The sequence below is a fragment of the Dicentrarchus labrax genome, unplaced genomic scaffold, assembly GCF_905237075.1.
Source record: "Dicentrarchus labrax unplaced genomic scaffold, dlabrax2021, whole genome shotgun sequence".
In the NCBI taxonomy this organism is placed as follows: domain Eukaryota; kingdom Metazoa; phylum Chordata; class Actinopteri; family Moronidae; genus Dicentrarchus; species Dicentrarchus labrax.
In genome coordinates this window covers 15,684,791-15,712,572 of record NW_026136705.1, presented here as the reverse complement: position 1 = coordinate 15,712,572, position 27,782 = coordinate 15,684,791, and the positions used below count along the sequence as shown (strand labels likewise).

Sequence of the window (27,782 nt, the reverse complement as noted above, 5' to 3'; positions counted from 1 at the left end):
ATTATGGCATTCTAAGAAAACCAAATCTGTATAACTGGGTTACTATGAATCCAAAAATAAATATAATACCTTAATGTCTACCAACCAGCAAAAGATTTTTATTTAACATAACAGTTCAATAACCTTGTATGGTTCTGTGTAAGCAAATACTGAACCACCAGATCTGGAACCACTTTTAATCAATTAAAATGTTAAACACAAAGAAACATTCAGATATATCTTGTTGTTCAGAGGCATGAAAATTAAAAGCTTCCCTGACAGATGGGGGCATTTTAATCCAACAGTTTTTCCAGAAAACTTATTTTAGGGAAATGTATGGTACATGTAAAACATCAACTTTAACTGCAAAATGTATTTACTAGTTTAATTCCCCCCCGAGTCAGATCAGTGCAAATTCAACACGAAGAGGTGAATTTTAGTGCCATTGAAAATTATACACCCCTAGAGCTTGAGCATTTGTTGTGCTACATTTGTTTAAGACATCCAATTTTTACTATTTCCCTACACACTATGTACTAGAAACACTTCTAATAAATAAGTGGATATGCAAAGGTAAGTATGTCTGTTGTTTTGTCAGTGATTTATTGTGTCTCTGAAATATTTTATCAGCATTTTATTGCTAATGCTGCTCAAATCTTATAACTGGACTGTAACTGCAGGTTTTAAACATTAGTTAGCATTAAAAAAAATCACTCTGCTGTTACAATAGTATAGTCTGGACTTTTAGTGTATAAGAAGAGTTAAGATGTAGAAAATGTGAGCTTAGTGTTGAATGTGAAGTTAACTTTCTGTGGCATTGACAGGTCTGTTGCACAAAGCAGGATTACTCAATTATCTGCATAATATTGTTAAATAAAACCCAGAACAGATTCTGTAATTCATCTAACCTGTTACTTGGAAAAGGGTCCCCCAGTGTTCCATGTTGTAAATAGAAAACATGAAAATACATACCAAAAAATACAAAATACAATAGGGTGTGCTTTCGCTACAGCTTATGTTGTCATATTTACTTTTGTTTTCTTTGCAACATGAAAATGTGGACCCTAAAGCTTTCACATTCAAAACTATACTCTATACTTTCTTAACTTAAATCCATCCCACACTTTAAATTTCATTCCATTCCATAAAATTTTGCCTGAATACAATAAAGATCATAAATTTGAAATAGTACTAGTAATATTTCTCACGGTCATTAAACCTTGTACAAACAAGGGGTGTTATCTCTTACATCCTATTTTTCGTGTAATTTAATTTCCTAAAAAGAAACATCACTTCGACAGCGCACACTTATGTGCAGAACCTCAAGGGGAGTACAAAAAGTTTCTACAGCACTGTATATGACAACATGTAATCTCACATCTCCAGCAAAGACATGCTTTAGCTTGGATATCTGGACTCACAATTCAGGCCCAGTGGGGTAAAACGGCTGCCGAGACAGTAAGGTGCAATCTTTAACATTGGTGGCAAAGCACAGTTTAGCTTTAAACAATTTGTTTTCTCAAATAAAAATATTTGACCTGCGAGAAGGAAACCTTTGTTAATAATGCATAAAGCAAAATGCCCGTGTAATTACAGCAGTGGGCTGATCTAAGCCTGAGAATCCGATTGTCTTAGCTTAGGAGAAAGGTGTGATTTGGGGCCCTATGTCTGATGGGCCAACTGAGGTTGATGCCAATTCACTTTCAATTCAAAATGTAAACTGAAGCTTTATTTTATAATTAGTTAATCAGTGTTCCACAACTTGTATTAAAAAGGCTCAATGGAAAAAAGTATTTTGAAGAACTTTAAAATGTCTACAACATGTCAAATGAACTGAAATGAGAGTGCATTGACAACAACACTCCTTTCAAACAGTTTATAAAAAAATAAAGAGCCAATCTAACAATCCATGTGCTTGCCAGGACAGAACAAAGCAAACACATCAGAACTTTGCAATGTACATATTCATTTGTTGTTACAGAGCTGGATTAGCAATATAGGACAAAAACTGCCCCAGTGTCCTGGCCTGTGACTCACTCACAACTTGGCAGCAAACATGTGAAAAGACAAAAAAATGACAAAAGCAGTTGTGAACTCAATGTCGACAACAGTAAAAGAAAATTTGCAAACTTATTTACATTGATCACTTACTAAAATATAAACATATATCATCAATCTTCTCCCTCTTTTCCTATCCTAGTATGCCAAATGCTGTAATTGAACCAGTCACAAAAAAAGGGAAGATTTTCTTTCCCCGCCACTTCGAATGAAAGATTGTAGAAGAGCGGCGCTCAGTGCACACCAATAAAAATACAATCACAAAGACCGACTACCTGTAACTCATAATTGTCCTCATTAGGCCGAAGACTAAGGTGATGATGGCATATTATGTCAGATTCAAAGAGCAAAAGACCCATAGAATATTTTGGCAGCGTTTCAATACAAACAGCATATTAGTATTTCAATCTGGTAAAAAGTCCTATGGATATATTTCAGTCATTTTTAGTAACAATTTGGTTTCTACAAATGTAAATTTTTGTTTAGGCTTACAGAAGTTGAGGAGCTAAAAAAGCATCACAATTCATTCTGATGCTGTTTGAATTAATATCTGTTCAGTAGTGATGATCACACCACACAAAACTATGCGTGTCAGATTTATACAGCAATGAAAACGCTGTAGCAACTCTGTAATTACAGGCCTCTGCCTTTGATTTGACACCCAATTACACTCTCAGTCAGCACCTCATGAAGGACATTGTAAACAACATATAAGGTAGGGCTATGGCTTAACTGTCATTAGAAAAAAAAGAATAGATCACTGCATGCTACAGATCTACCTTGCAAAATAGTCCTTGTGGTCTGTGTGCTGAATTATTTTGAGCTGAGCCAACACCAGGGTGTCATCACAGCTCAAATGTGCCCCCTACCAATAGGATGGAGCATCGAAAATGCTTCAAGAACCCATGAAGTGATTTGTTGCTTCCTAAACACTTCAAACTCTCAAATAAATTACAAAGGCCTGAAGATTTGTAGAAAGTTTACATTCATAATAGCCAAAATGCTTTTCTTGAAAATGTAGACACCTGATTTTTCACATTGTAAGAGTACTCCAGTGGTAGAAAACCTGCTAAACTTGAATACTGTCTCTGTGTTATAATGACGGAGTATTACTAAAAACGAGACAATACCGTAAAGACATATTTGCTGTTTGATGAGCGTTCATTATTTCACTGGATGTTTGTTGTTTTGGCTGTTTTGAGTTCTGCTTGTGCATCATCGTCTTTATTGCTGAGACGAGACACTTTTCACTTCATAGGATCTTAGGTGTTTGTGCAATTTAGGAGCTTTCTAAATTGTCCATTTCCAAAATATGGATTTGTACATTTTCACAGCTCTGTAACACACTACAGTTAATTCAGCTCTTAGGCCTATTTTGCAAAACAATGACAAAACAAACTATATATTAGGGTTGGGAGATGGGACAAATTATGCAATAGTGACAGACTGAATCTGAGCCTGATGGAATTTGTTTTAGCTGCTTTAAATTCATCAAAATATGTGCATTTATAGACCAGGATTCAAGACTTCAAAAGTGATACAAATATTGCACCACTACAAGAGTAGCCAGGGATAAAACACACTGCCTGCACTCAAGTGTGGCTTTTCAGGAGACATCATGTCAGAATGATCTAATAATGGCTTTGTAATCCAGTGGTATACTGCACCTTTGCAGATGCAACACACACAGTTGGTCACATGGAGCTAATGTGGTAAATCCACCATCAATCGCCAGGGAAAGCAATGATTGTAGCCAATTAGGAAATGTCTGCCCTATCGCCCAACCCTAACATGTATAATGTATGTATGGTGATGTGGTGGCACAGAACAAAGTTATGAAAGTAGAGATATATGGCCCAAGATATTCAAACACATGTTATGGCCGTGCATCAAACTGAGGCATCATTAGCACTAGGATAGTCAACAGAAATGATCAGATGAGCCCCTCTTCCACAGCCTGTGCGATGTTTAGAGTCCTATCTGAGTTCACTCCATATTTTAAGAATTTGTAGTCCCAGAGACTTTTGCTAGGTGCCTAGTCTCGACAGATTTCACCTTTCTGAAATTAATTCCACTTTTGGTCCTGTTCTCCTTTCCGAATTTCATCTTCAGCATCTGAGTAGCTGGAGTAACTGTGAAGGATTCAGAGGATTCCTTGCAGTCCAGGGCAGCTGGCTGGCTTGTACGTATGGTGGTGGTTTTAGGCTACTCACATTCAAAGATCTTCAAGGCAGGAGCGGTCATTTGTGAAATAAGTACACTGCCCTTTGAAAACCTGTTGTGATGAAAAGAAAAGTTGAACATGACATCAAGCTACAGTGGTGAATAACATAATAATGTGTGAATTTGTTGCGACAAATAACTGAATTACCTCTTATTGAACACTTGGGGGTCCCAAGGTACTCAAAACTGGTGAAGCCCACCTCTGTTGTAAGGTACGACGGAAACTGCTCAGGTTTGAGGCGGATGCTGTGAAAATTCTTGCTAATATTATCCTGTCAAGAGAAAACAAACATTTTAAATAAGTAAAACAAGCTTTATAATCAGAATGTGCACCTTGTAAATCCCAGGCATTTTTTTCCTTAGTTAAAAAAGTCATCTCAATTTCTTACTGTTAGCTTCTTCCTCCTCACATAGGACTCCCAGGGCTGTGGCTCCAGGATGAACATGCCTCCAGGACGGAGATGTCTGTAGACTCTCTTGAAGAGCCGCTTGAGGCCACTGTCTCCCCAGTTCAGGTGAACCCATTTGGTAACACTCAGGCACATGACCACGTCGTACTCTGGCCGCTGAGTCAGAAGAAGATTATCGTTGTCCAGCACATAATTGGCCTTTAGGAGAGAAGCAGAGAGTTGCAGTGAGAAAACAGGACAGAACACTATTTTGGTATATGCCAGGTAGAAACTTTTTCTGAAACATACACACATTAGGGGCATGGCCACCGCTGGGAATCTGATATCTGAAAATCTAATTTGAGTGATGTTCATGAAAATGTCTTGAATTTTATTTTGGATCTTTTGGACGCTAGAGTGCACTGATGTGCAGATCAACCCACACATCTACAAATCATCACTTGCATTTCAGGCAAATTTCAGGTCAGAATGGGAAACTATCGTTGATGAACAGCAAAGGCAAATTATATTTTTAATAAAACACTGAAAACCTAGAGGTAAGATTTTTAAAAACATCCTAGAATTATATATTAAAACAAATAGTAAACAACATTTTATATTATACTGACTGTTTGGCTCTTACAAAGATTAAAGTGAACTTCCAGTACAGGCTGGTGGCAGGGCTGTGCAACATACACAAACACAGGAGCAGCTGAGCATTAAAAACCCACCAAATTTTACCGCTGCTCTGTGAAACCATTTGACTTATACATATTGCAAGATTAGTATGAATGCCTGTGAGCAGATCAGTCTGCAAAGAGCTTATATGATAAATAATCGATCATTTCAAGGTTATTTATCAAGTAAAAATGCCAAACTTGGCTCCTACTTCTCATATCTGGACAAACAGAGCTTTTCTGTTTCACACTGTTGTAAATAAAATCACTGTTGATCAAACAAAATGAGCAAACTTATATCCTCTACATATAAGTCGTCTCTCTGACATTTTATACAAAGAAAATCCTTAATCCAAAACAATTTAAATAATGATTGATCAATACTGAAAATGATGACTACTTGCAGCCCTAACATAGAGCAGATGAGTGCAACAGCAGCAAAGGTTCACATCCTATGGTCGCCATTACTGACTGTAAAGAATAAGGCAGGAAATCACAGTACTGCGGGTTACAGTACACAGATATTCTTGATTATACTATAACTGCCAGATATGACAAACGAGCCAAGCATAGACTCATATACATTACTGCTGCTGAATGACAAAAAGCAGAACAGAGGACAGAACTACAGAGTTGAGGAGAAACAGAAGGAGAGTCTTCGATTTGGATCAAACAAAAGAAAACTGAGAAAGTTAAGGTAACTTGCTTACCAAAACCAACCATTTTTCACTGTAGATACTTTTAAATGTCATATCAAGAAAAGCACAGGTGTTACTAGAAATAGCTTGGTCTATTACACATCCAAGAAAGCCTATAAGGGGTCCTTCTCGTAATCACTGAAACTACTTTGGGTAATTATATCATTTCCGGACTGGTGAGAATGTAGCAATAAAAAAAAAAATCCCCTGCAATATTTAATCAAATATGCTTCCCCACAACTTTCCACACATTGATACCTGGGTAGGTTTGTCATACGAATAATAGGCTGCCTGACATTTCTACCCCAAAATCCATCTTGTGTTGTGCAGGCTGAGGGGGCTCAGGCACTCGTCTTGAGGCTTTTCACTCATTTACAGGATAAGCTCTGTGCTACACTGCCATTATCACTAATGCTCATAGCAGGGAAGAGGCGGTTATTGATTTCATTCAGAAACACTACAGTTTCTGCATCTAACCAATTCATGTAGCTGCCTACACAAAGCCTGTAAGGCCCAAGGCCAGGGATGTGAGGATACTTCGATAGAAACAACAATAATAAAACCTTTAGCGAGGAATGTTTATGGTGTATTTATGAGAGAAAAGCTGCCGTCATATGTGTTCTCAAGTTCTCAACTAAGAGTGGCATAAAGTGGCCATAGGCCGATGCCATCATCATCAATCTGGTGAAGAGGACAGATTGCTTCCCGTTTTCCACTTCCATCTTGCAGTTCCTAACATGACTGGCAGCTTAAGAGAATAGTGAACTGATTGGTAAAACACACAGTGAGGTGCGCAAACGTACGGATGGACAAACTAGTGGAAAATCCCTCCAGTCTCACAGTTTGTGACAATAAACTCAAAATAATTGAAGTGACTCAGAAAATGAAACTGGTCTGGATGCTTCCTTATTAGAGGCTCGAAACCTTAAAGATTCTGGCCAGCATGATTGCTTTATATATCTTAATTAACTTTGAAGAGGGGAGAAACCTAAATGCTTTTGACTAGAAGCAGAGTAGCTTTTGTTAAACAAAAAAAATGCATTGAATTAATTTCTCACGGTTTCCAAATATATCTTAAAATTTCCTGAGTTGTCAAAACTTCTCAACAATGCATCCAATCACGCAAACGTGATTATAATTTGGAGACAAGACAATTATCATTATCCCATCCAGGGAGAACAAGTGGGCACATAATTTATATCAAGTCCTCTTGTGAAGTCAGTCTGACCTCAGAGTGTTTCATGTAACAAGCCTCTGGTGCTCTGTAGTGAGTTTTTAAGGGGCATTTTAATACGTTTTTCAATGTATAAGGGCTAGTTGTTTTTGTTTTTACACCATGCTAATGATGCAAACATAATGCAGGAAGTGTCTAATTGTCTGATCTTGTTTTGACCCTCATACACGCTGGGACAGTTCATCTTACCTTGATGAAGGACACGTTTGCGGGGAACTCCCCGGGCCGAGTGGTGGATGTTTCTGTTAGTGGAGGAGCAGCGATGGGCCCCCTGGAGATCCGTAGGGACACAGGAAAAGAGCAGCTCACAGAGTGATCAGCAGGGGGTGAATCACAATCTTCCTGCTCCATTTCCTCTGTTTTGCTGTCCTGCCTCTGGGCCGCTGCCTCATCTGTGTGACAGGAGTCATTGTCATTTACAGCCTCTACAGGGCCACTTTCTCCTTTCACTGGTCTCCCGTTTTCATCCCTGCTCTCGGCTTCATTGTGCTTCTTGTCTGTGCCTGTGTGACTCCCATTTCCATTCCTCTCTGCACGCCTGGCCTCTTGAGTCTGCAGTTCAGACAGATAATGTCTGATGTTCTTCCGGGCTGCATGAACCAGAGCGCTGTCAATATCCAGGCCCAATATGCGGGCAGGTCTTAGCACTTTGGCAATATAGAGTGTTAGGTGGCCTGAGTTGCAACCCAAATCCAGAACTTCTTTACCTTCAAACCATTCTGGACGAAGCACACGTACCCGTGGGTCTTCACTGGCTCCTGGGTTGCGGTAGCCATAATACTTGTTGTAGTTCCCGTACTGGAACTTCTTCTTCTGTTGCTCCTTTGCCTGGTGGTGGGGCTGCTGGTGTTGGCGACCTCCTGGCCCTGGTTTGGGTCCAATCCTTGGTGTGTGAAAGGACTGAGAATATCTCTGTCCCCCTGTACCATAACTCCTGTCTCCAGATCCCGACTTTCCAATCGGCGTAGAATGGGTCACAGGGAGCTCCATCTTACCAGAGTTGCGCCTACGCTTGCGTCTGCTTGTGTGCTGGTTTGGCCCCCCCGATATGGAGAAAGTGGAATCCTCCATAGATACAGATGTCGTCTCTTCCTTGCAGCTGGCTGAGTTGTCAGTGGAGTGCTCATGGGAATCCCCTGTGACACTGGAGAAAATGTTGGACTCTTTGGAGACGTCTAGTGCAGAAGATGAAGCTAACATACCTGGAAGCGGTGTGGAGGTGCCAGTTTTAACCTCACTTTTTCCTGATTCTGAGAGGTTGATCTGTGTGGTTGACATCCCACTACCAACCCCTCCTCCTCCTCCTCCTCCTCCTCCTCCTCCTCCTCCTCCTCCTCCACCTCCATGGTGTCTGTTGCGGTGTCTCTTCCTGCCACCAATTTTGAAGGGGGACACCAAAAAGCTGCTGTCTGCTATCCCGCTGTTCAGGTTCAGTGGATCTGTGATGTCTCTGGGGATGAGGATCTCTACGGGGTCTCGACTCTTTGCTGGCAGCGGGGAGGATTTGGGAGTCTCTGCATTCAGTGCCTTGTTGACCTCCTCATCCAGCAGGCTGTTGAGATTCAGTGGGTCAAAAATGTTCCCCCCCAGGAGGAAGTTGGTAGGCAGGACGGAGTCACTCTCAGAGTTGGCCCTTCGTCTCCTCTTGCCGGATGTCGGATGCTTGAAACTAGTGGTCGCTGTGTTGCGCCGCTTTGTTAGTTTCGTTTGTTGCTGTTGTTTGGAATGATGAAAGCTGTTCCTGCGATTGATGTTATTCTCGTTCCCGCCGGCTCTCTGCCCGGCGTCGTCGGAGTGAGAAAGCGTGTCGGCCGTGCTGGTGTGTTTTGGTGAGGCTGCAGTGCCCAGGACAGGACACGCAGCTGCAAAATCAGGGGTGGCTGCTGTACCCTCCACCACCACAGATATAGTGTTGTAACCTCCAGTGCATTCTGAGAGCTGCAGGGACGACGTCGAGCTGGCCTGTGGACTGCCAGTTTTCACGGTATCCTCATCAACAGACATCTCTTCTGGTTTCCAGAGCTGATGCGGACATGGAAATTCCTCTGGATCTGAAAGATAAAAATAACATCGGTTCAATTAAAAAACGTTAAAATACTCCTTTAAAGTATGTGTTATAAATCCTTTAAGGTAAGGTGAATGATGTTACACAAAAAGAGGTGCCACCCTATCACTGCAACCACACAAAAGTCACTCAAACCAACACAACTACTTGGTTATGCTGAAATCCGGAGACCTGCACCTCCAAGGTGTTCAAAGTTCATGTCGTGCTCAGTCACCTTGTATTCCCATATGATGAGCCATTTAACTTTACACGGTTATTTCCTAACATAGAGTACTACAACACTTAACAAAAGTGTCCGTTTTAGATGCACGGTCTCTGGGACTAAACCATTATCAGATTGGGGATCTGACATCTGAAGCACGTCTACTCAGGGGTTGCTGACCTGAAAAGTTTAGTAGTCCCGGTGTTGTGAGTTAGCACGCTAGCTCCTAGCCTCTCTATCGCGGGCCAGAAGACTGAAACGTCGACTAAACGTAGAGCTCCAGTCCGGCCAAAAAGCGTTATTAGACAAACAAGTACCCAACCTCGATATGCTGCTGCCTGAATCCCCCCCCTCTCTATCTCTATCTCTCTCCTTTCTCCCTTTAAAAACGTGAGTCACATTAATAAAAGTGGTACTATCTACCAGATGGCCACCTATTCGCGTACAGTCGACAGTGTAGACACCCTCAAAGTAACAGTCTCACCTCAGCTCTCCCCGCCTCCGGCCGGACTGTCACTGCCGCGCACTCTCTCCCCTACTCGAGCTAACGTTAGCCTAGTAGCTAGCACACAAGTGTCCCTAACTACATCGATACAACGGTGGCAGGCAACGCGAGCACACACGGCGCGGATATCCCGTGCTAAGTCTGTCGGCAGTAAAGGGCTCCTGTGCCCTCCAAACTGTCTTGTCGACTTCTTCAGTGAACTCCTAGTCGCCCAGTGTGAGGCAGGTTGGTGAATAAATTATTCCATTCGCTGATAGAGTCGGCATGGCGGCGCATCCGGGCTCCGAGCTGCAGCCCAAGATGACTGGGGCGGAGATCTCTGACTGGGAGGAGGACTCCGTCTCTATCTAGGATATTACAATGAGGCTCGTTGGGCCGCATGGTGTGGGCTGAGACTGCAGATTTGTGGTCGATTAATAAGTCATTGTTGTCAAAAATATCTATGAATTAATTGTTTAGTCGGATTGTTTGTTCAGAATATAATGATAAATGTAAAAATGAATAAAGAAATAAAGTCAAAAACTTAGTTTAAACCGAGAAAAGCTGCACATTTTCACATTTCGAAATGCTGCATTTCTTTTGGCAATTGGCATTTTTCCTTCATGAATAACTTTTATTGTCAATCAATCATCAGTCAATGATTGCTTTAGCCCTAACATCACCATTCTGGTGTCATATTTGTATCCATTTATATAGTAAGGTTAGGCCTGTTGTTTTAATATATATTTAAATATATATATAATAACTCAAAATGTAGTTATTACTGTTGTGTGAGTTAAAATATACAGTTTATGTTTTTATTACAGGTCAACCCAACAACACACAAGCAGGAACATTTTCTTTTAAATATTCTAGGTTACCACATTGCAAGTCCTCCCCAAACGTTATATTAATCTTCCATATTCATTTGAAAAGATTTCATCATTTCTGGTGCTAAAATGCAATGTGCATATATAAGGACTAGAATTTTATGTTTCAGTGTTTTTTTTTTTTTTGAGCAGCCATAATGAAACTGAATGATCTTGCAGTTAAATTAAGGTGGTTAAATCATCATTATTAATTTCTTTTACACTGTTGTGCTCTCTCTGCTCAGGTGGAGGAGTGACCTGTGTAATTTGGAGAGTATACAAGGTGAACTTTAATCTCATGGTAAGGTTGCACACAAAATCATTGCCAAATTCTGGGTGTTAATATTTGTCCGTTTTAAACTGAAAGACTTCTTGGTTGTTTTGTTTACCACAGCGTCGCAGCCGTGGCTACAACCCACAAACCACTTGTTGGTGATTTGGTTTTAATGACACCTTCACAGTCAGCTGCAAGGTCACAATCTACAAGGTAGGCTTGTTCACCCTATCATTGCTCCCCTGACCAGAGTCTAGAGTAAGCCTAATATTAGAGCTCTGGACGTGAACTAAGAGGACATCTTGCTGAGGTAGCAGGGCGCCTTCTTGTCACTTCCATCTGCACATAATTGCCGTCGGTTCACCACAATATTATAGCCATCAGCCTTTATTAAACCCTGTGATAAAGGCCGATGTTTGGCCCTCCGGTTGAAGATATATAGTGGTCCTGGTTTGGGGCAGCAGATTTGTGAGTGCTGCTGAAGCCAAACAAATTCTCTAAATGACTCTTAGAGATTTTATTTGTGATCTGAATTTAAACCTCCTGGAGGTGAGGGATGAAAGTTTTCCACCATAATGGTATAGATAATATTCAAGTAGCACTTTGCGGAACATTTTGAAGTATCGGAATTAAGGTTCAAAAGGAGAAAGGCCTGAAATAGTCACTCAAAATAGTCAAGTTTTATATGTGCAATTTAGTTACATTTAGCAGTTATGTCAGTCTCTTTCTTTGGAAACACACACACACAAAACAGGGTGCAAGGCTGTTTGACCTTCAAAACAACTTAATTAAAATGATCACACAACTCATCTCCAGCACACTGTGCTTTATACCCTTTGGGGCTATTTTTTTGGCTATTAAAGTATGACATCAGGGTGGTTCACCATGATGAATACAAAATAGGTGAAAATATTTGGGGAGTAAAAAAATACTATGGTGGAGTTTAAATGGATACAGTTAAATATAGAATAGAGTTATTATTATTTGTAGAAAATATGTCTTTTTGAGTACACTGAAGGTTTAAAATTCACAACATTTCACAAATTTACAAAAGCTCACATTTGATAAGTTGGAAGTCACCCTTCCAGACCAGCTCATTAATATGAAACGCATGGCTAAACCCAAATCTTCCATGAAAGTGATATTCACAGCACTTGCTCCACTGTCTCCTGCGGTTATTTCTTAAAGTGGAAGGGAAGAGGGCACGGACAGATAGTCTTTGCTATTAAGTAAATTATTTCTTCTCATCCGTGTGGGACAGCATATTTATCGATATAGAGATATTATGCTGGAGGTGATCAAAAGCAGGAGTTACTGGTGTTGTGACGCTTGTCCTCCAAGTAGCCACTAGGGGGAGACAGAATATGAGTTTAACACTGCTGTACGCCTACTGAAATGCACCTTAGCAGTATCTTCCTCTTTCTCTCCAGTCTCTCCTCTTTAATCACACTGTGTGGTGGGAATCATAATGATTTCATTATTGTTTTGCTGCATTTGAAACTTAAAATGTCGTAGTTCAGCTTCCCTAATAAGTTGTTTTTGTTCTGGAATAAAAGAGATAAAGGGAGACATTTTAAGAAAAAAATTCTCGGTTGGTATGGTATGATTAATGAGTGAAAACAACAGAGCAGCCTCATTCCACCCGGAGAGAGGCTCCAGCATATGCAGCTGTGGCAACAGGAGTGTTTATGTTTTTAGGTAAAAGATGCCTCCAGTGGAAAGAAAGGAAAACACTACCAGCCCTCAAGGAATCTGGCAAACTTTTTGTTTTGAAAAGCTAAATGAATCTGTAAGAACATTTTATTTTTACTGATACTGAAACCGACTTTCTCTAAATCATCAGGGGTTTCATAATGATGAGAAATAGCTTTACCAGACCCAGAAACATTCAGGAAAATCCAAAGTGATTTAATAGTTGGTACCGGATAGTCTTGCTTTTTAACAGCTCATACTGTATATTACCAAATAATAGCAGCTTTAACTCTAGCCATGGCCAGCTGCAGATCTCTCTTAACAACATGAAAACCCAGGATGTACATCCACTTAAATCAGAGATTTATGCAGATTAAAAATGTACTGTAATGTACTGATTTAACCTCCTGCTGGCGTTTAAACTATAACTCAATTAATAGCTGGATTAAAAAACCCATCATACGACCTCTTATTCACTCAAAAATTACAGCAATCTTTGTCACATGTCAAAACACATAAAAATATACTTTTTATATAACTAAAATATTTTCTTTTCATTTATTATGTTGTTAAAATATTATCTTGAAGCAGTTACTCTATAGCTAACATGGCACAAGCCAATTAAAATGTCCTAAAACTCTTAAATATGGATAAGAAAAACCAGCAGTTTTTATGCCGCTATAGATAGGACTTCGATAAGGATCCTCACACTTCATATTGTCTGCTGTTGAGTTGACAGCCTGCTCCTAATTGGGTTCCAGTGCCACAGACTCTGTTGGGTAAATGAGTCACCCCCTCTCTAATCTCTATTGAGGAGGAAAATAGGAGAGAGGGTACCTGTTCCCCCCGCCTCTGTCCCTCTCTTTTCTCATGTTAATCGGGGTGCGGTCCTCAATCCCGGGCACCATCTGCCCTTCCTCAGGGTTTGGGCCCCAAGCACTCCAGACGTGTCCCATTGTTTGTGTGTGTCCAAGCAGAAAGTGGTGTGTAGACATGGTTCTTGTGGTCCAAAAGGCTCCTCCATCAACAGCACGAGCCTGCTGTTCATTAGCCTACATGTGACGGAGGGAGGGGGCCGCTCGCGTGCCCTGTGTGCTGTGACATCAGGGACATCCACTGTTTGTTCTGCTGTGAGTGCTGTTCAGATGTTGTCATTGCAAGTAACCGTTGGCTGAGCGATGACTCGACAGGTCAACGTGCTCTTAAGTACGTTTTATCAAAGATATTGTTACAGATGCTCTTAACTGATCTGTTGTGCTCTGATCGTAATGCATAATTCATTCAAGGTTTGTCTAAGTCTGATGATAATGTGTGGTGTACTGGTGGGCTAAACAAATGAATAGACTTTAGACAACACCATTATCTGCACAAAATGAAAAATACCATCACTTTTTAGACTGAACTTGAATTAAATAGCACATCACAAACATAATGGTTTAATGTTACAGATGCTATATCCTTCACACACTGAACCGAAGGGAGTGCATACTGTGCATTTTTTGAGCTAATTAGTATAGCTTTGTTGACATGTGTCCTTCCCACTGAGCTTAATCAAAATTGGGTGTCTTGAGATGTGACAGATGTATTAATGAACTGAAGGATGGAAATAAAACTATTGCCCTCTTTCAGTTTCATTACTATGGGGGTTGCAATGAAATGACAGATCAAAATGTCATTTGCAATCTTGGGAAGAAATAATTGCAAATAACCTTTGATATAACTAATTTTATTACATTATTCTGTAGAAATTGAAAGAAAAGTTGTTGATTAAATGTTGCAAATATTCAAAAGCTAAAATAGGTTACAAATGTGCTCCCTGGGACCTGCGCAGAGATGTTGGCTGAATAAAACAGTGTGGTTTTTAATTTTGATAACTAAAAAAAAAGGTATTCAGTCCCCAGTGGGACATTTTGGTTAAAAATGCATGAAACATTGTCTCAAAGACATGGCTACTCAAGAGCAAGCCATAGAGACTAACTGCAAAGCAAATATGAAAATATCAGTCTGCTCTAACTGTCATATTGTACAGCCAAGGTGTGTGCACTGTTTCTGACACACCTATGAATCCTCATGTGAACTGACAAGGTAACCTCCCTCCAACCGACACAACACTGACAAGCAGATTACGACTTTCCATTGGGCCTGCCCTCCTCATTTTCAAAGCTACACGCTGCTGGCTGCATTCAGATTAGTTATTGAACTGTCCAAGCAAAGGGAAACAAGGCTGCCTCAGAGGCACAGCACACAATAAGCCAGCTGTCAGTGGGAGGGGCTTGTTCAGACCAGCGTTGTCATGGATAGGACTTTTTGTGTTGTGTTGCCCTCTGAGAGCTGATAGGTGCTCCTGTGTGAGGCCGCCACGCACTGATTAATATTGACACAAGGCTTGATTGAGGACAGGCAAGTGAACAGTGTTAATGAATTATCACTTATTACGTATTCAGCACAGAAATATCAGCAAAGGTGAAGTGAATATTGATACTCTGTGGTTTGTGAGTGCCCATGAGGGAAGCCAGTGTACAAATGAGTGTTTGTGCAACTGTTGCATGTTAACACAATGATAAGATTAATAAAGGAAAGAAGAAAACCAGGCTAACCTAATTTCATTAAGAAAATAATAGATTGTTTGTGTCTGAAGATGTTGAATTGTGCTACATTTTGTTGAATTGCGCTTTCACCACTGACCACTGACCCTGCATATCCTTTTTTATAATTCTTGTGTAACAACTGTAACTGACCTTTACAAGGGCTCACACACCCTCATTCTCCACCCCCACACCTGTTTTACATTCAAAGGTGTCTCCCTGAGCATCTTCTTAGCAGCATCAACGCCGATGTCCTTGCAATGTGTTTCAAGTTACTTGTGATTTCCCACCAGTACACTAAATAATGTATGTGTGTTGTTATACTGCACTAATACTGAGATAATATACAACCAGAGTTCTTTGGTTGCACAGTTGTTAAGACTTGTCTGACATCATACAACAGGAATATAAACAGCTTTACTCAATTTGTTTTTATCAAAGATGTGATTGTCATTTTTTATGTTTTATTTTGTTATTATTTAGACACATTTCAGTGTAACCTCCCTGACAGAACACTATTTTAAATGATTAAAGAGATACATATTTAATCTGCGTGGCCAAAACCTGACATATTTGCTGTCTTAAATGTGTGCTGCCATCTCCACAACTTTATATACTTTTATACTTTTATATTGTAGATTCCACTATCACACAAATGTCCTAATAAAAATCCCATGATCCCTCTTAAGAACGGATTTACCAGACCGTGTTAAAATCCAGAGGTTACAGTGTACTGAATGGGAAAAGTTGATCAAAATACTACCCAAATGTTTAACAGTAGGATGAGACTGTACATGACTTTAGAAGAATAAAAACAAAGAAGCAGTTATGTAATGTAATTACAGTGCAGTTATCGTCACCATATCTACAGCAGTGTGTTTCAAACACATTTCAAATATTTTGCAGTTTAGACTGAATTGTTTCCCTTAGCAGGTGCATGGATGGATATATTTTCAAAGGCAAATTAGTTGCTTCCGGGATGCAATACTACCCTGAGTGCAAATAAAATAGTTTTGATATAATCGTATTTTAGCAGCACATATCTCTCAGATTGGTTTAGCATCACAGGCCATAATGTATTAGATTTACATTTGTAAAAAAAAAACAATGTACCCTGCATTAAATAGATTATACCAGCCATCAGATACAGCAGACTATGATACTGCAAAATGTCAGTAAGACCCCACTCCACACATCTCCCATTGCGGGTAACCACAGATTAACAGTGTGAGGATAAATGAATCGCAAACTAGCATTCATCATCCAAAACATACGGTAGCATGAGTTAGATGAAATGCTCCCTCTTAGCCTCAGCATCCTCTTTGAGTAAGCAGGCTGAAACATGTAACATAGCCCACATTTAAAATCTTGGCAAAACAGCCAAGGTGTTAAGTGCACAACATTAAACCATGCTGTAATCTGTAATTACTGCCCTCAGCTGTCAGCGCTTACGCCACCGTTGAGCATTTTCACTGTGAAAAATTAGGACTTGAGTTCTTATAGGACCGTGGGTAACCTATCAGTACCATAATCAGCTGGATAGAAGCCTACTAACCTCAATTATATTCCTTTAGGGGTAATCTCTGCTGTGCCACTATACACAAAACACAAAAAGTAGTTTTAGTGTTTGTTTATGTAGCTGTTGCATGGATGAGCGTGACCCATTATCTTTTACATGCCAAGTTACCAGTGGAGGGCTTACAGAAGTTAATCTGATGTGGTAAAATGAAGAGCATTTAATACACTGTCCACACCAGCCCTCTCTCTTCTGTTTTATCCGCTGACATGAGCACACTTAGACAAATACTGTCTTATGCTATATATGCTTTGTGTTGGTGGATTATGGTCAATGAAAACAGCTTTTAAAGACATTTTAATTGTAAAAACTAATGTGGATGAATCTTTATTTTAATTTTGTTTATGCTGAACAAGTACTTTATTTTAATCTGCTCCTTTTTCTGAATATAAAGGCTATTATTATTCCTAATATCCATTGCTATTAAACAATAAAACAGGTCTGTGATGAACTGGTTACCTGTCCAGGTGTCCAAGAAACAGGTGTTCTAAACTTTCAACTTAAATGTATGAAATCAGCAGAAAACAAACAATATATTTTCTAAATTGCACTACTGGATTAAGAAAACTGTGCAGTAGTTATTACATGATATATCTTCAGGTACAGGTGAGAGGTGAGAGATTTTGTTGGTTTCAGTAGCAGAAAGTGAAGTTTAGTTCGGTGGGATTCACATACACACTTCATCTCGTCTCATATATCATCATTTCCTGCAAGGCTTGCATGTCTCTCTGAAACTTCCCTCTGCCTCGGCTCCCAAGGCACAGTGAGCTCTACCATAATATGATAATCTAAACCATAATTTGATATGGTTTATACAGTAGTGATTGACCAGCGCTGTGATTATTTGATTCTAGACCAAAGAACCTATCATCTCAAATTTCTTCCTTCCATTTTGCAGAATGAAACATTCTTCTTGAGATGATGAAGAAGGATCTTTAGGAAATGCTGCTATACACAAGCAGTGACGAAATTTCACATTCATATTGCAAACAAAAAATGTATGATGTTGATGGCAGTCATGGCTGACGTGCCAATTTGGTAATCCAAAGGAATCCTCTAGCAGATGAAAGACTGGACTGGATTGCAAAGCCTCACTGCTATAAAATGAGAAAACTTGTTGAGCACACTGTAGCAATGTATGATACTTCCTTTTCCCCTGATGGGGAACATTTTCCGAGAAGAAAAGAATCAATAAGAGGTGCATAAATCTTTGAATCCATTACACGTATAGACATGATATGTGAAATACACACAAACAGGACTAATACTCTACAGGTATGCTAGCTGCTCTGTGGCGATGTACATAGGCACAGCAGTCCTTTGTGCTAAATGCTAACATGTTCACAATTTACTGATCAGCCCTAAACACAAGGTATAGCTGACTGATGGGAATTTATTTGTTTTGGAGATAAATCAAAGTATCGGTGGTATTAATATCTGTACCTAATTGTGCGAGAGGGTTTTTTATACAGAACCACCTGGGAAGCCCTTGTTGGAAACTGATTGGAAAAGGTGCTGTTATTTTTACTTCTTTCAATGGATAAATACTCTCCAGTTCTGATATAACTGATGCTACACGCATCTACGCTAACCTCAATTGGCGCCGCCGTTGTTGTTTAACGACCAGTGTCTTTTCATAGTGTCACACATAGCGCCCACCCCCATAGCCACTGTAATGTGGCCACAAATGCATAAATTAAAGCCTTCTCTTGTCATCTTGTGATTTTATGATCTCGCAAGTCCAGCTGCCTTGCAAGGTTAGGAACCATGAATATCTATACAAATGTTTGTGCCAGTCTATCCAGTACATATTTCATTGGATAATTGAAAGCATTGACCTGTTGGTGGTGCAAGAGGAAAGGCCAGGGCATCACCAAAGTCATTAGGATTAATCTTCTATGCACCATGAATGTCTGTACCAAATTTCATGGTTATCCATTCAGTGCTTGTGAGATTCAGTCTGGGCCAAAGTGGTGGACTGACAGACCAACATTGCCGTCCCTGTAGCCTCTAACTTGGATAAAAAGCCTGTAATTGACTAGATTTGTATTTTTCATATAATTATCATGGTATGACAATTAATGTAATGTACACTTGTTTGTACCCAGCCACATATGTATATGTGGGCCCTTTTTGGGTTATTCAATTCATGGGCGAACCCACGTGGGCTCCCTGTGTGGGACCTAGTTGGGTTACCAATGGAAAATGAGAGCATGGGCTCAGAGTGGGCAACACAAATGGGGTCATTTGGGTTGCCGGATGCCCAGTTGGGCCCCACCTAACACCTAGTGTAATCCTGCATAAAGCCCATGTGGGCAATTGACATGGGGCCACTGTTGAACCTAGGGACAATCCTATATAGCGCCATCTAATGCCCACATGGGTCTCACATACAAATCTTGGCTGGGTCATTTGCTGCAAAGCTCTAGATGCACATTGATGGAAATATTATTTACCACTGTAACAAATTCAGTGTAAAGTGAATTATGGGATGCAGTGAATTAACAAAGGTGGAACATGCTTTAAATTACAGGCAGGTAAATCAAATGCACATATCGAGGCTACAAAACTTAGATTAGATTCAGGATATATGTATGTTATATGTAGGTTATATTTCAAAAGCAGTTTCCCTGACTTTGCCTAAAACACTAGTAAATTTCAGACAGGGCTTATTACAAAATGTCACCACCGAGTGTGCTCTGCTTCCGAGGATATTTATAGGATTCATTATATAAACCTGATCACTGACAGCCTATGGATACTAGTAAATTATGCTCCTCCTCACTGCAGCTGCAGGTTGTTCTGTCAGCTCCTGATCTTAGCTTTTACCACCAAGCTTTAGGAAATATCTGCCTTGAGTATTACTCGGCTACGTAAATTTCACATATTTAGGAGAACGTGGACTGGAGAAAATATTGCATTAGTCAATATACAGCTGCTGGAGCTGATAATGACCAGATAAAAGAAAAGGGGGAGACTGTTTGTAGCCTGTAATTACAGATTCTGTTCTTTCATGTGACTGTTTAATAAAAACATTTCATGCACTCTTATCTAGCATGACTTACAATGAGGGAGCAGGTACTCTGTACTTCTAAAGGACACGACAACAACACACGGTTGTGAAAGGACACACAGAAAGTCTGTGACCTTTCTAATCATTGTTGCCATCCCAGTTTGTTTCTTTCGAAGTGCTCGTCTCACAGAGTGGACTAAGCACATTAATCCCGGTGAAACGCACAATCCCTTGTTCTTTTCATCTTTCAATCTACTTTTCACCTTTCAATCTACTTGATCTACTACCTACAAAATGAAGGCGAAAAGTAAGCTTAAAGAAGGACTGAAGCATCATTGGGAGACAACGTCAATGCAGACATGTAAAGAAGTGGTTCTGTGTGTGTGCTTTGTTGGGTGGTGGGTCCAGATTCTGGCCTCATAGATTTTAAGGTCGAACATGTGTACAGCAACAGATGGGTTACAGTTATTGAACAGCCCTTTATAATTGTGGGAGAAAACTCATGGTATCATGGCGTTGACTCTGGGGTGGATGGCATAAACACCGCTGGCCAAAAGCATAACACTGTGGTTGCTCTGGTACAAGAAACAAAAAAAACAAACAACAAATTTTTATATTGATACTGAGAATACAAAATACATGAATTAATCCACCCTGGTTCCTGTGAGCATGATAGCTCAGTGTGACTTCCTCTTAATGGATTTGCATGTTTCTCTTGAATCCAAAGGCATGTGAATCTGGTTAATAGTGTCCCTGAAAGGGTGAGTTTGTCCATGTGTCGGACCTGTGATGGACAGCTGACCTGTCCAGGGTATTTCCTCTACATCAGCCGACGCCTGCTGGGGCGGCCCCACTGTGACGCTGACTATTCATAATTACAGTCACATGTACGAACGTAAGCCTGGAAATTAATGGTTGCTGCTGTCTTAAACTTTAGTATTAGATTAGGAAAATGGAACAAAAAAGAGATCTGAATACAGTATACGTATATGTCCTGAAAGTATAACATCTAAGAGGCCAGTATGTTCCAAATGTTGTCTTATGTCATGCTTTAAAGGCTTTGTCATGCTAGTTGTGTCATTTTGACACTTTTATATAATAACTGTGCCTCGTCTCTTCTGTGTAAGTGTACAGTGATCCTTAGTGTCTGCTGTCAGAAGTCAGAGCAAAACCTCTTCTCTGCTTTCAGATGTTTGCGTGACACTGCTGAACTAAATTCACATTTGCATTTTTCTTTCCTGTCTATGTTGGCTGGGTTTAATCTTGCTATTGCAACACTTGCATGCCTGCAAAGCTGGAGAAAAATGTATACTGTCAAAGAAGATGAGCATTGGATTAATATTTTAATATAATTTAAATCCCCAAGACGTCCAAGTCTAATGATTGCTTTAAAAGAAACAAAAAAATCTGAAATTTTCCCACATTTATTGTACTCTATAATCCAAATTTTTTTCCAAGCTCCATTTTCTCAGAAAATATGATGCAGTTATGCAGTTTATTAAAAATATTACAAAGGCCACCTTCTGATGTGAATAAAGTATTATAACAGATACTGTCTTCTTGTAATTTTCAGGTTCTCCATTTGAGTGAACACTGTCTCAGAACAGCCATATTACTCTCCGACAAGGAATCGACATTACAGGGGTTGTCAGGACAACCAGCCATGATTCACAGAGCCTCAGATAGGCCTCCACCTTGGGCTAGAAGCACTAGCCATGAGACTGAGCAGATGCTGTGCCAGTCAGCCAATCACAGGTGAGCTATAGGAAAAAGATGACATCATAGGCAAATTAGGGCAAATGCAGTGAGCATTTTGGTTGTTGTCTCCGCCTGCTTTATATTCTGAAAAAATAAATCTGTAAATCATTCATTCAGGAAAATATTTGGTTTTAAATTTTAGTATCATTTCCAAATGTGGAAACCTGCTCTGATAGAAATAATACTTTAAAAAGTCCATATAAATCTGTCAATGAAACATTTTGTCTGACACTTCATTAACAGTGGTTACACACTTTTAAGGTTGAAAATGTAGTATTACAGTAAATTAACAACATCGCATCAGCAGTACATGGTTTTGCCAGAAACATCCAAATGGTGCACAGAACATACATTTTCTGATTTATAAGTAATCCTACATGTCATTCATTACTTTATAGCAATAGGGAATCGTCTTTGATATCAGTTCTTCAGGGATGACTATCACCATAAGTTCATTGGCAAGCTAAATATTATTTTGTTCTAAATCCGAGGCCAGCTATAATTTCATAAACTAGTCACGTCTCTATTTGTGTTTTGTGAAATCTTAAACATCTTATGAAATATGGGATAGGTACCAGGGTTAGTTTCTGAAATACACAAGCAGCATCTTCCTGTAAAAATGAAAGCTTTACACCTATAGCCAGAATTGACAGATGTTTGTTATTTCTATTTATTTTAAGGAGTGCGATCATTCTCATCATCTCCCCTCCTGCACAAAGTAAGAGTTTACTGTTCTGTTTACCACAGGTAAATATGTTTAGGTGGTGTTTGTGACAAATTTCAGAAATATTCAAATGCAGGGATTTCAGCATGCGATTAGTTGTGTACTCCTTTTGTTTGCTTTGTGTAGGAAATTATTGTTATATTTTACCACTGCTTACTTATATATTGTATTCCTTCATATACATTGTGAAACCATAACAGTTTTAGAGGAACCAATCAAACACATCCCTCTACAAAAGCTTTTTCAGTTGAAATTGATTAATACGTTAGCAACACAGACCAATGCCTTACAAGTTTGCAAAAGAATAGCTCTTGAGCATGGACATGTAATCCCCCCCTCCTGGCCTTCTCGCTCAGCAGGTTTGGTCTGTCAAACAGAAAACCAACTCTGTCTGCCCGTTGGCTGCCTCCTCCCCCAGACCTGCTGCCTGCATTAATATTCAGCCTCTCAGCCAATGGGTAGAGCAGGGTGGATGACATCATGGGCTAGGGAACAGTGAGCAGCCAGTGAAGCATCCAGCCTGCCGAACAAGCTTGCTTTTAGGGTCAGGAACTGGTCTGACAAGAGAATGGCAATCCTGCCTTTAAACTGTCATTAGGACTGTACGTTGACGATGAATCTACCAGAGCTCCGGGCTCAAAGACGAAACACTGATCAAGAGAATGTGAAGACATATTTCAGGTAATTCCCTTTCTGTGTATGGGATGTGGAGGGGGGTGGGGGGGCGGCAGAGGAGGGAGGAGAGGAGAGGAGGAGGAGGAGGGGGAGGCTGTGTATGTAGGGGTGCTTTGTAGCCTTTTTTTTCTTCTTGTTCTTCCACTCTGCATTCTGCCCTGCTAAGGAGGCAGCTGTTTCATCAGCAGTCTGTCCGTGAGGGCGAGATGGAAATGGATGCCTGCATCAGATGGGCTGGACATGTTATGTGTGATCATATACCCCCTTCTGCATCACATCATCTCTGTATGCACTCCCTTGTGCCTTGCAAATAGCATCTTTATTGATGAGGAGGTGTTAGAATCAATGGTGGTGTTTGTACGGCCTTATGTGTGTATATGTGTGTTAGTGTGTGTGTGTGTGTGTGTGTGTGTGTGTGTGTGTGTCAGTCCTGGAGAAATGCAGCAGCTGCAGTGGCAACACTGGAACAAAAAAGAAGCAATGCTATTTTGGGTCTGTAGACCCGAGGCTGACGGATGGATCAGAGCTGTATATGCTGTGGATGGCGGGGTAGGCGGGTGGCGGGGGGGGGTGATGGATGGTTAATACGCTGATGGATGCTCTTTTGTTTTCTCTGCACTGCCTCACTTATGGCCTTTCTAGGGAGGTTTTTATGAAGAAATGGCTTCTGTTTCCATTCCTGTCTTACTATGGCCACACACACACACACACACAGCAGAGACGCGCTACTGCCTCCTGGCTTTAACATGGATGTGTGTAGCAGTTTCATGGCGGCTGTAGTGACAGGGAGATATACAACATCTGGTCACCTGACTTCATTGGGGATCGGAGTGGGGGTGGGGGCCGGTCCTGTGAATGCCGAGCTATTCTGCCTCGGATTCTCCCAAAGCCATCAATGGTGGAGAGGGATGGAAGGATTGGCTACGGTGCTGAAGCTGAACGTGTGCCTCCCCGTCACCTCTGCTCGTTTAGACTGTGGTGTCAGAGCTAACATGGAGGGAGGGAGAGATTCCTCCATCAGGAAGCGCAGTCATTCTCCGGCTTGTGAGGAGCAGGGCCTGATGGGAGACCTGTTGTCTGGCTGTCGTGTGATACTAGGGAGTCAGTGATCAAGGGAGGGTCAGATGATTGTAGAGGGGAATTGGGGGATGGGGTACCTAAGGTACTACTCCCTTCGAACACTGGCCTGGTATATTGATATAGATGTGATTCATGCTGTTCCATTCACCACTAATCTATCTGTCCGGTCTAACACCATGACTGCACTCCATTCCTTCCATGTTCATCCAAGGGTGTCTACTGCTATCTTTTTGCATTTTAATACAAAGCTGTTAAAACATAAACTGTCTTGGCCACTCCTTCGTCCCTTATGTAGCTCAAAAGCCTCATTTGATTATCACTTGGTAGTTTCTACCTGAAATTCTGTGGAAATTTTGTCAGTGCATAAAGTAGTTTGTGCCAGTACAGCACATTGCACAGCACTGGGCTTGGCAGAAAGGACACCAGGCCTACAGTAGTAATCTAATGCAGTGTCACAATCAGAAGGCAGAGAGACAATCAGACAGAGATGCTGTGATATACCCTTAGAGTAGAAGTGTTCGGTATCCTGCTGTTCAACATATCTAGGAAACTGTTGCTGTATATTTGCTTGCCGCTCTGGGTCTCAGACGCTGTGCTCCACATGCCGCAAGAATTATATATTCATCAGACCTTTATCTACACAGGTCTGTACAGGCAAAAGGACAATTAATAGCTTTCTATTCTGTGTGTTGATATGGGTCTGGGTAGAGCTGCTTGCCTAAAATTATTCGTATAAGCCGTTGTCTCTGTGTAGGTTACATGCACCTCATGAAAATTTTATATTTGCAAAGAAAGAACACGGACATAAGCCAGTTAAAAGGTGGTGATGTGTCCAGTCGAATACTCAGCATGTGCATTCTGTGTTACTAAAAATAAAAGGAAAACTGCACCCTAAAGCATACTGTTTATAGTGTCAACATCAATTGTGCAGGCAAAATCAAAGCTTATTGCAGCTTGGCTTTTTATGCAAGTGTTTTCACAACTGACCCTGTGATCAACTAGCATAACCGAAACTTCCATTACTTTTATTTGTATGAACAACATTAGATATTATTACCTTGCAAGACTAAAGGGAGGGAAACTCATTCACTAAATCATCCCAGGAAAGAGATACAACTTCAACATGTAGAGTGTATGCACTGTAATAAGTGATTGTTTTTCTTTTCCTGCTTCACCAAAGACATGTGACATTTTTGCTAAAATAATGAATTACTTTATTCTAGCTTGATTTGTCTGGTAAGTATTGTGTGCAGTACTAGAAAAGATATTGCCTATCAGGATCTCCTCATCTCATAGCCACAGGATAAATGTACTAGTAGATGTATCGTTTTACTTTGTTTTATTTATGTGATTAATATGAGCATCTGGCTGGACCTGTATGACCAAAATTAAATGGTTAATTTTAATCTGCCGCCACATGTAACCATAAATTGTCCTGCGTCTTTATTTAACACAACAAATGATAAAAGCAGAACTTTATTTGCGCACAGCAGCAATGTGAAACCTTTCTTTTTACAGTATGTCTGCCTGCATGTCTCTATGGCTTATCCATGGCGTGCAGTTCTGGGCTTCCCCATGTTTTCCACTGGCCAGTGTAACCCAACACACACAGCTTCTCTTACCTCACCTCAGCTAACAAAAGCAGTGGACACAGAACCTCATCTTGGCTTGTAGCCTGCTAACTGGGCTGCCTGAAATATGATAGTAGGACACACAGCACATGCAAGTAGGCCTCCATCTGTTGAGGACTTAGTCTGAGTGAGTTATGCTGCTATTGTCCGGTGTAGTGACCGTTTAGGCCTCTTGTTGACAGTTTATAAATGTGCAGTGGCCTCATGTGTGGTGTTTTGTGTGTGTTTAGTGGAATATCTGTCTAAAGCAGAGCAGTAGTCTTGTGGTAGGTGTGTCAGAGCTACAGTCTGTGTGTTGTGGATTAGCATGTAGGATTGGAAGCCATCTGGCCATTTTGTCTCGGAAAGGGGAGGGGGAGTAAATTAGAGAGATGGATGCAGGGAGACAGGGAGAGAGAGAGTAACAGAGGAAACACTCACACACTGACACATTGACACAGCTCCCTCCGTAATCTCCCTACTTGATGTCTGTTGCTACTTAGAATAGGGTTGTGTGTGTCTGTGTGTTTATATGCGCTCATCTGTTTGTAACAAAGATAGTACTTCTGTGACTTACACTGCGTCTGATGTATGAAACACAAATAGCAAATATGGCTTAAGATAGTAAGAGAAATATTCAAGATTCCAGAAAGTAAGAGGTGTATAAACCCCTACAGTAAGATGGTGCAATGGGTGAGGACTCCCCATAGGCCCATAGGATAGAGACTGTAGATAATTAATGGATGAAATGTTGCAGAAGAGGAAAAGGGTTCAGGTGGTTTAAGAGATTAACAAGTTTCAGCGTCTGAACTTGAATTTGATTGAAGATAAACAGGCTACAGAATATAAAATGTTGGAGGTCGTGAATGATAAAGACTACAAGTGGCCTCATATGTGGTTCAAAAGAAGAAGAAGAATTGCTTTGATTGTCCTATTGTGAATTCCCTGTCTGTATTTCCTGAGTTAAGGCCTTCACACATGCCCCAACATAACTTCAGTTCAAAGGCAGCAAGCCTTGTATTTGATTAGTCACTGATATTACACATTTATGCTCACAAAACTAAGATGAATCACTGAAAATATCCAAGCGCAGTTTCTGTGCAAAATTATGTATTATCACCATAACAGCATAATCCAACATTTGTAACTCTAGGTAGAAAGGAATTACTCCGCTGTCACAAATATATAACACGTTTGAACTGAGAATCATCCAGAGCAGTGTTGTCACACTGTTCCCTTGTCTCCAAACAAGAGATTCAGTTTCTTTTCTCAGCTGCATGGAGGTGTAACTACTTTGCGTGCAAACACGTGCCTCTCCATTGATTCACTTGCTGACACAAATATTAATCTCCAGGTAGTGTTTGTCTATGCGAAGTCATAATGCAGCTATATGCATTTGGCAGGGGAGAGGTTATCAAAATGAAATGCTAGTTGTAGTAATGAGATGCAGTATAGTTGTAGAATAGGTGTGATGTCTAGATATATTTTTCCCTCTACATGAAGGATTTTACACAATCACAAAACTTAACTGACCTTGCATAGAGGCAAACTATACATTGCTGGAGAAAATACTGTGAGAGAGTGACAGCATGCACATAATCTACAAGCTGTTATCACTCCTCCTATGTCCCCTTATAATGGTTGAGTTTTAACCCTTTCAACTTGACTCAGAGCAGGTGCACCAGCTGGCATTGTAGGAGGGAATCCACTCCCCTCTCTGCCTCCAGCTGGCATTCAAATATGCCCACCCATGCCACACTAATGCAAAGGAACCCCACTTTGTTGCCTTAAAGCAGACAGTACAAGATGAGCGGTGTAACCTGTGCCTGGAGCTCACATCTTTGTTAGACACAAACTTAATTTAACCCAAAGCATCTGTTTTGGAGTGAGAAGGCAATGTATAGTTTGTATTCAAGG

At 40.5% G+C, this 27,782-nt stretch overlaps 2 protein-coding genes across 4 annotated transcripts in view; one reads left to right on the top strand and one right to left on the bottom strand.

The window, feature by feature from the left end:
* Positions 1-162: 162 nt before the first annotated feature.
* On the bottom strand, positions 163-10,340 carry mepcea (methylphosphate capping enzyme a). Of its 2 annotated transcripts, none has more exons than XM_051402074.1 (5): positions 10,010-10,340; positions 7,448-9,309; positions 4,650-4,868; positions 4,409-4,532; positions 163-4,312 (listed from the first exon to the last, which is right to left on the bottom strand). In XM_051402074.1, exons 2-5 carry the CDS (start codon positions 9,260-9,262, stop codon positions 4,278-4,280), a joined length of 2,193 nt encoding a protein of 730 aa, XP_051258034.1. In that variant the 5' UTR covers positions 9,263-9,309; positions 10,010-10,340; the 3' UTR covers positions 163-4,277. The 2 variants fall into 2 exon arrangements, with proteins under 2 accessions (XP_051258034.1, XP_051258035.1); XM_051402075.1 differs by lacking the exon at positions 10,010-10,340 and adding an exon at positions 9,706-10,002.
* A 12,631-nt stretch (positions 10,341-22,971) lies between these two features.
* LOC127364484 (serine/threonine-protein kinase PAK 3) overlaps positions 22,972-27,782 on the top strand; it is a 29,255-nt gene continuing 24,444 nt past the window's right edge. Inside the window, exon 1 of one of the 2 annotated variants that reach the window (XM_051402077.1) lies at positions 22,972-23,181. The gene's annotated coding sequence lies outside the window, so the exon portion shown is untranslated. The remainder of the gene's footprint in view (positions 23,182-27,782) is intronic. The other variant, XM_051402078.1, reaches the window with a different exon arrangement.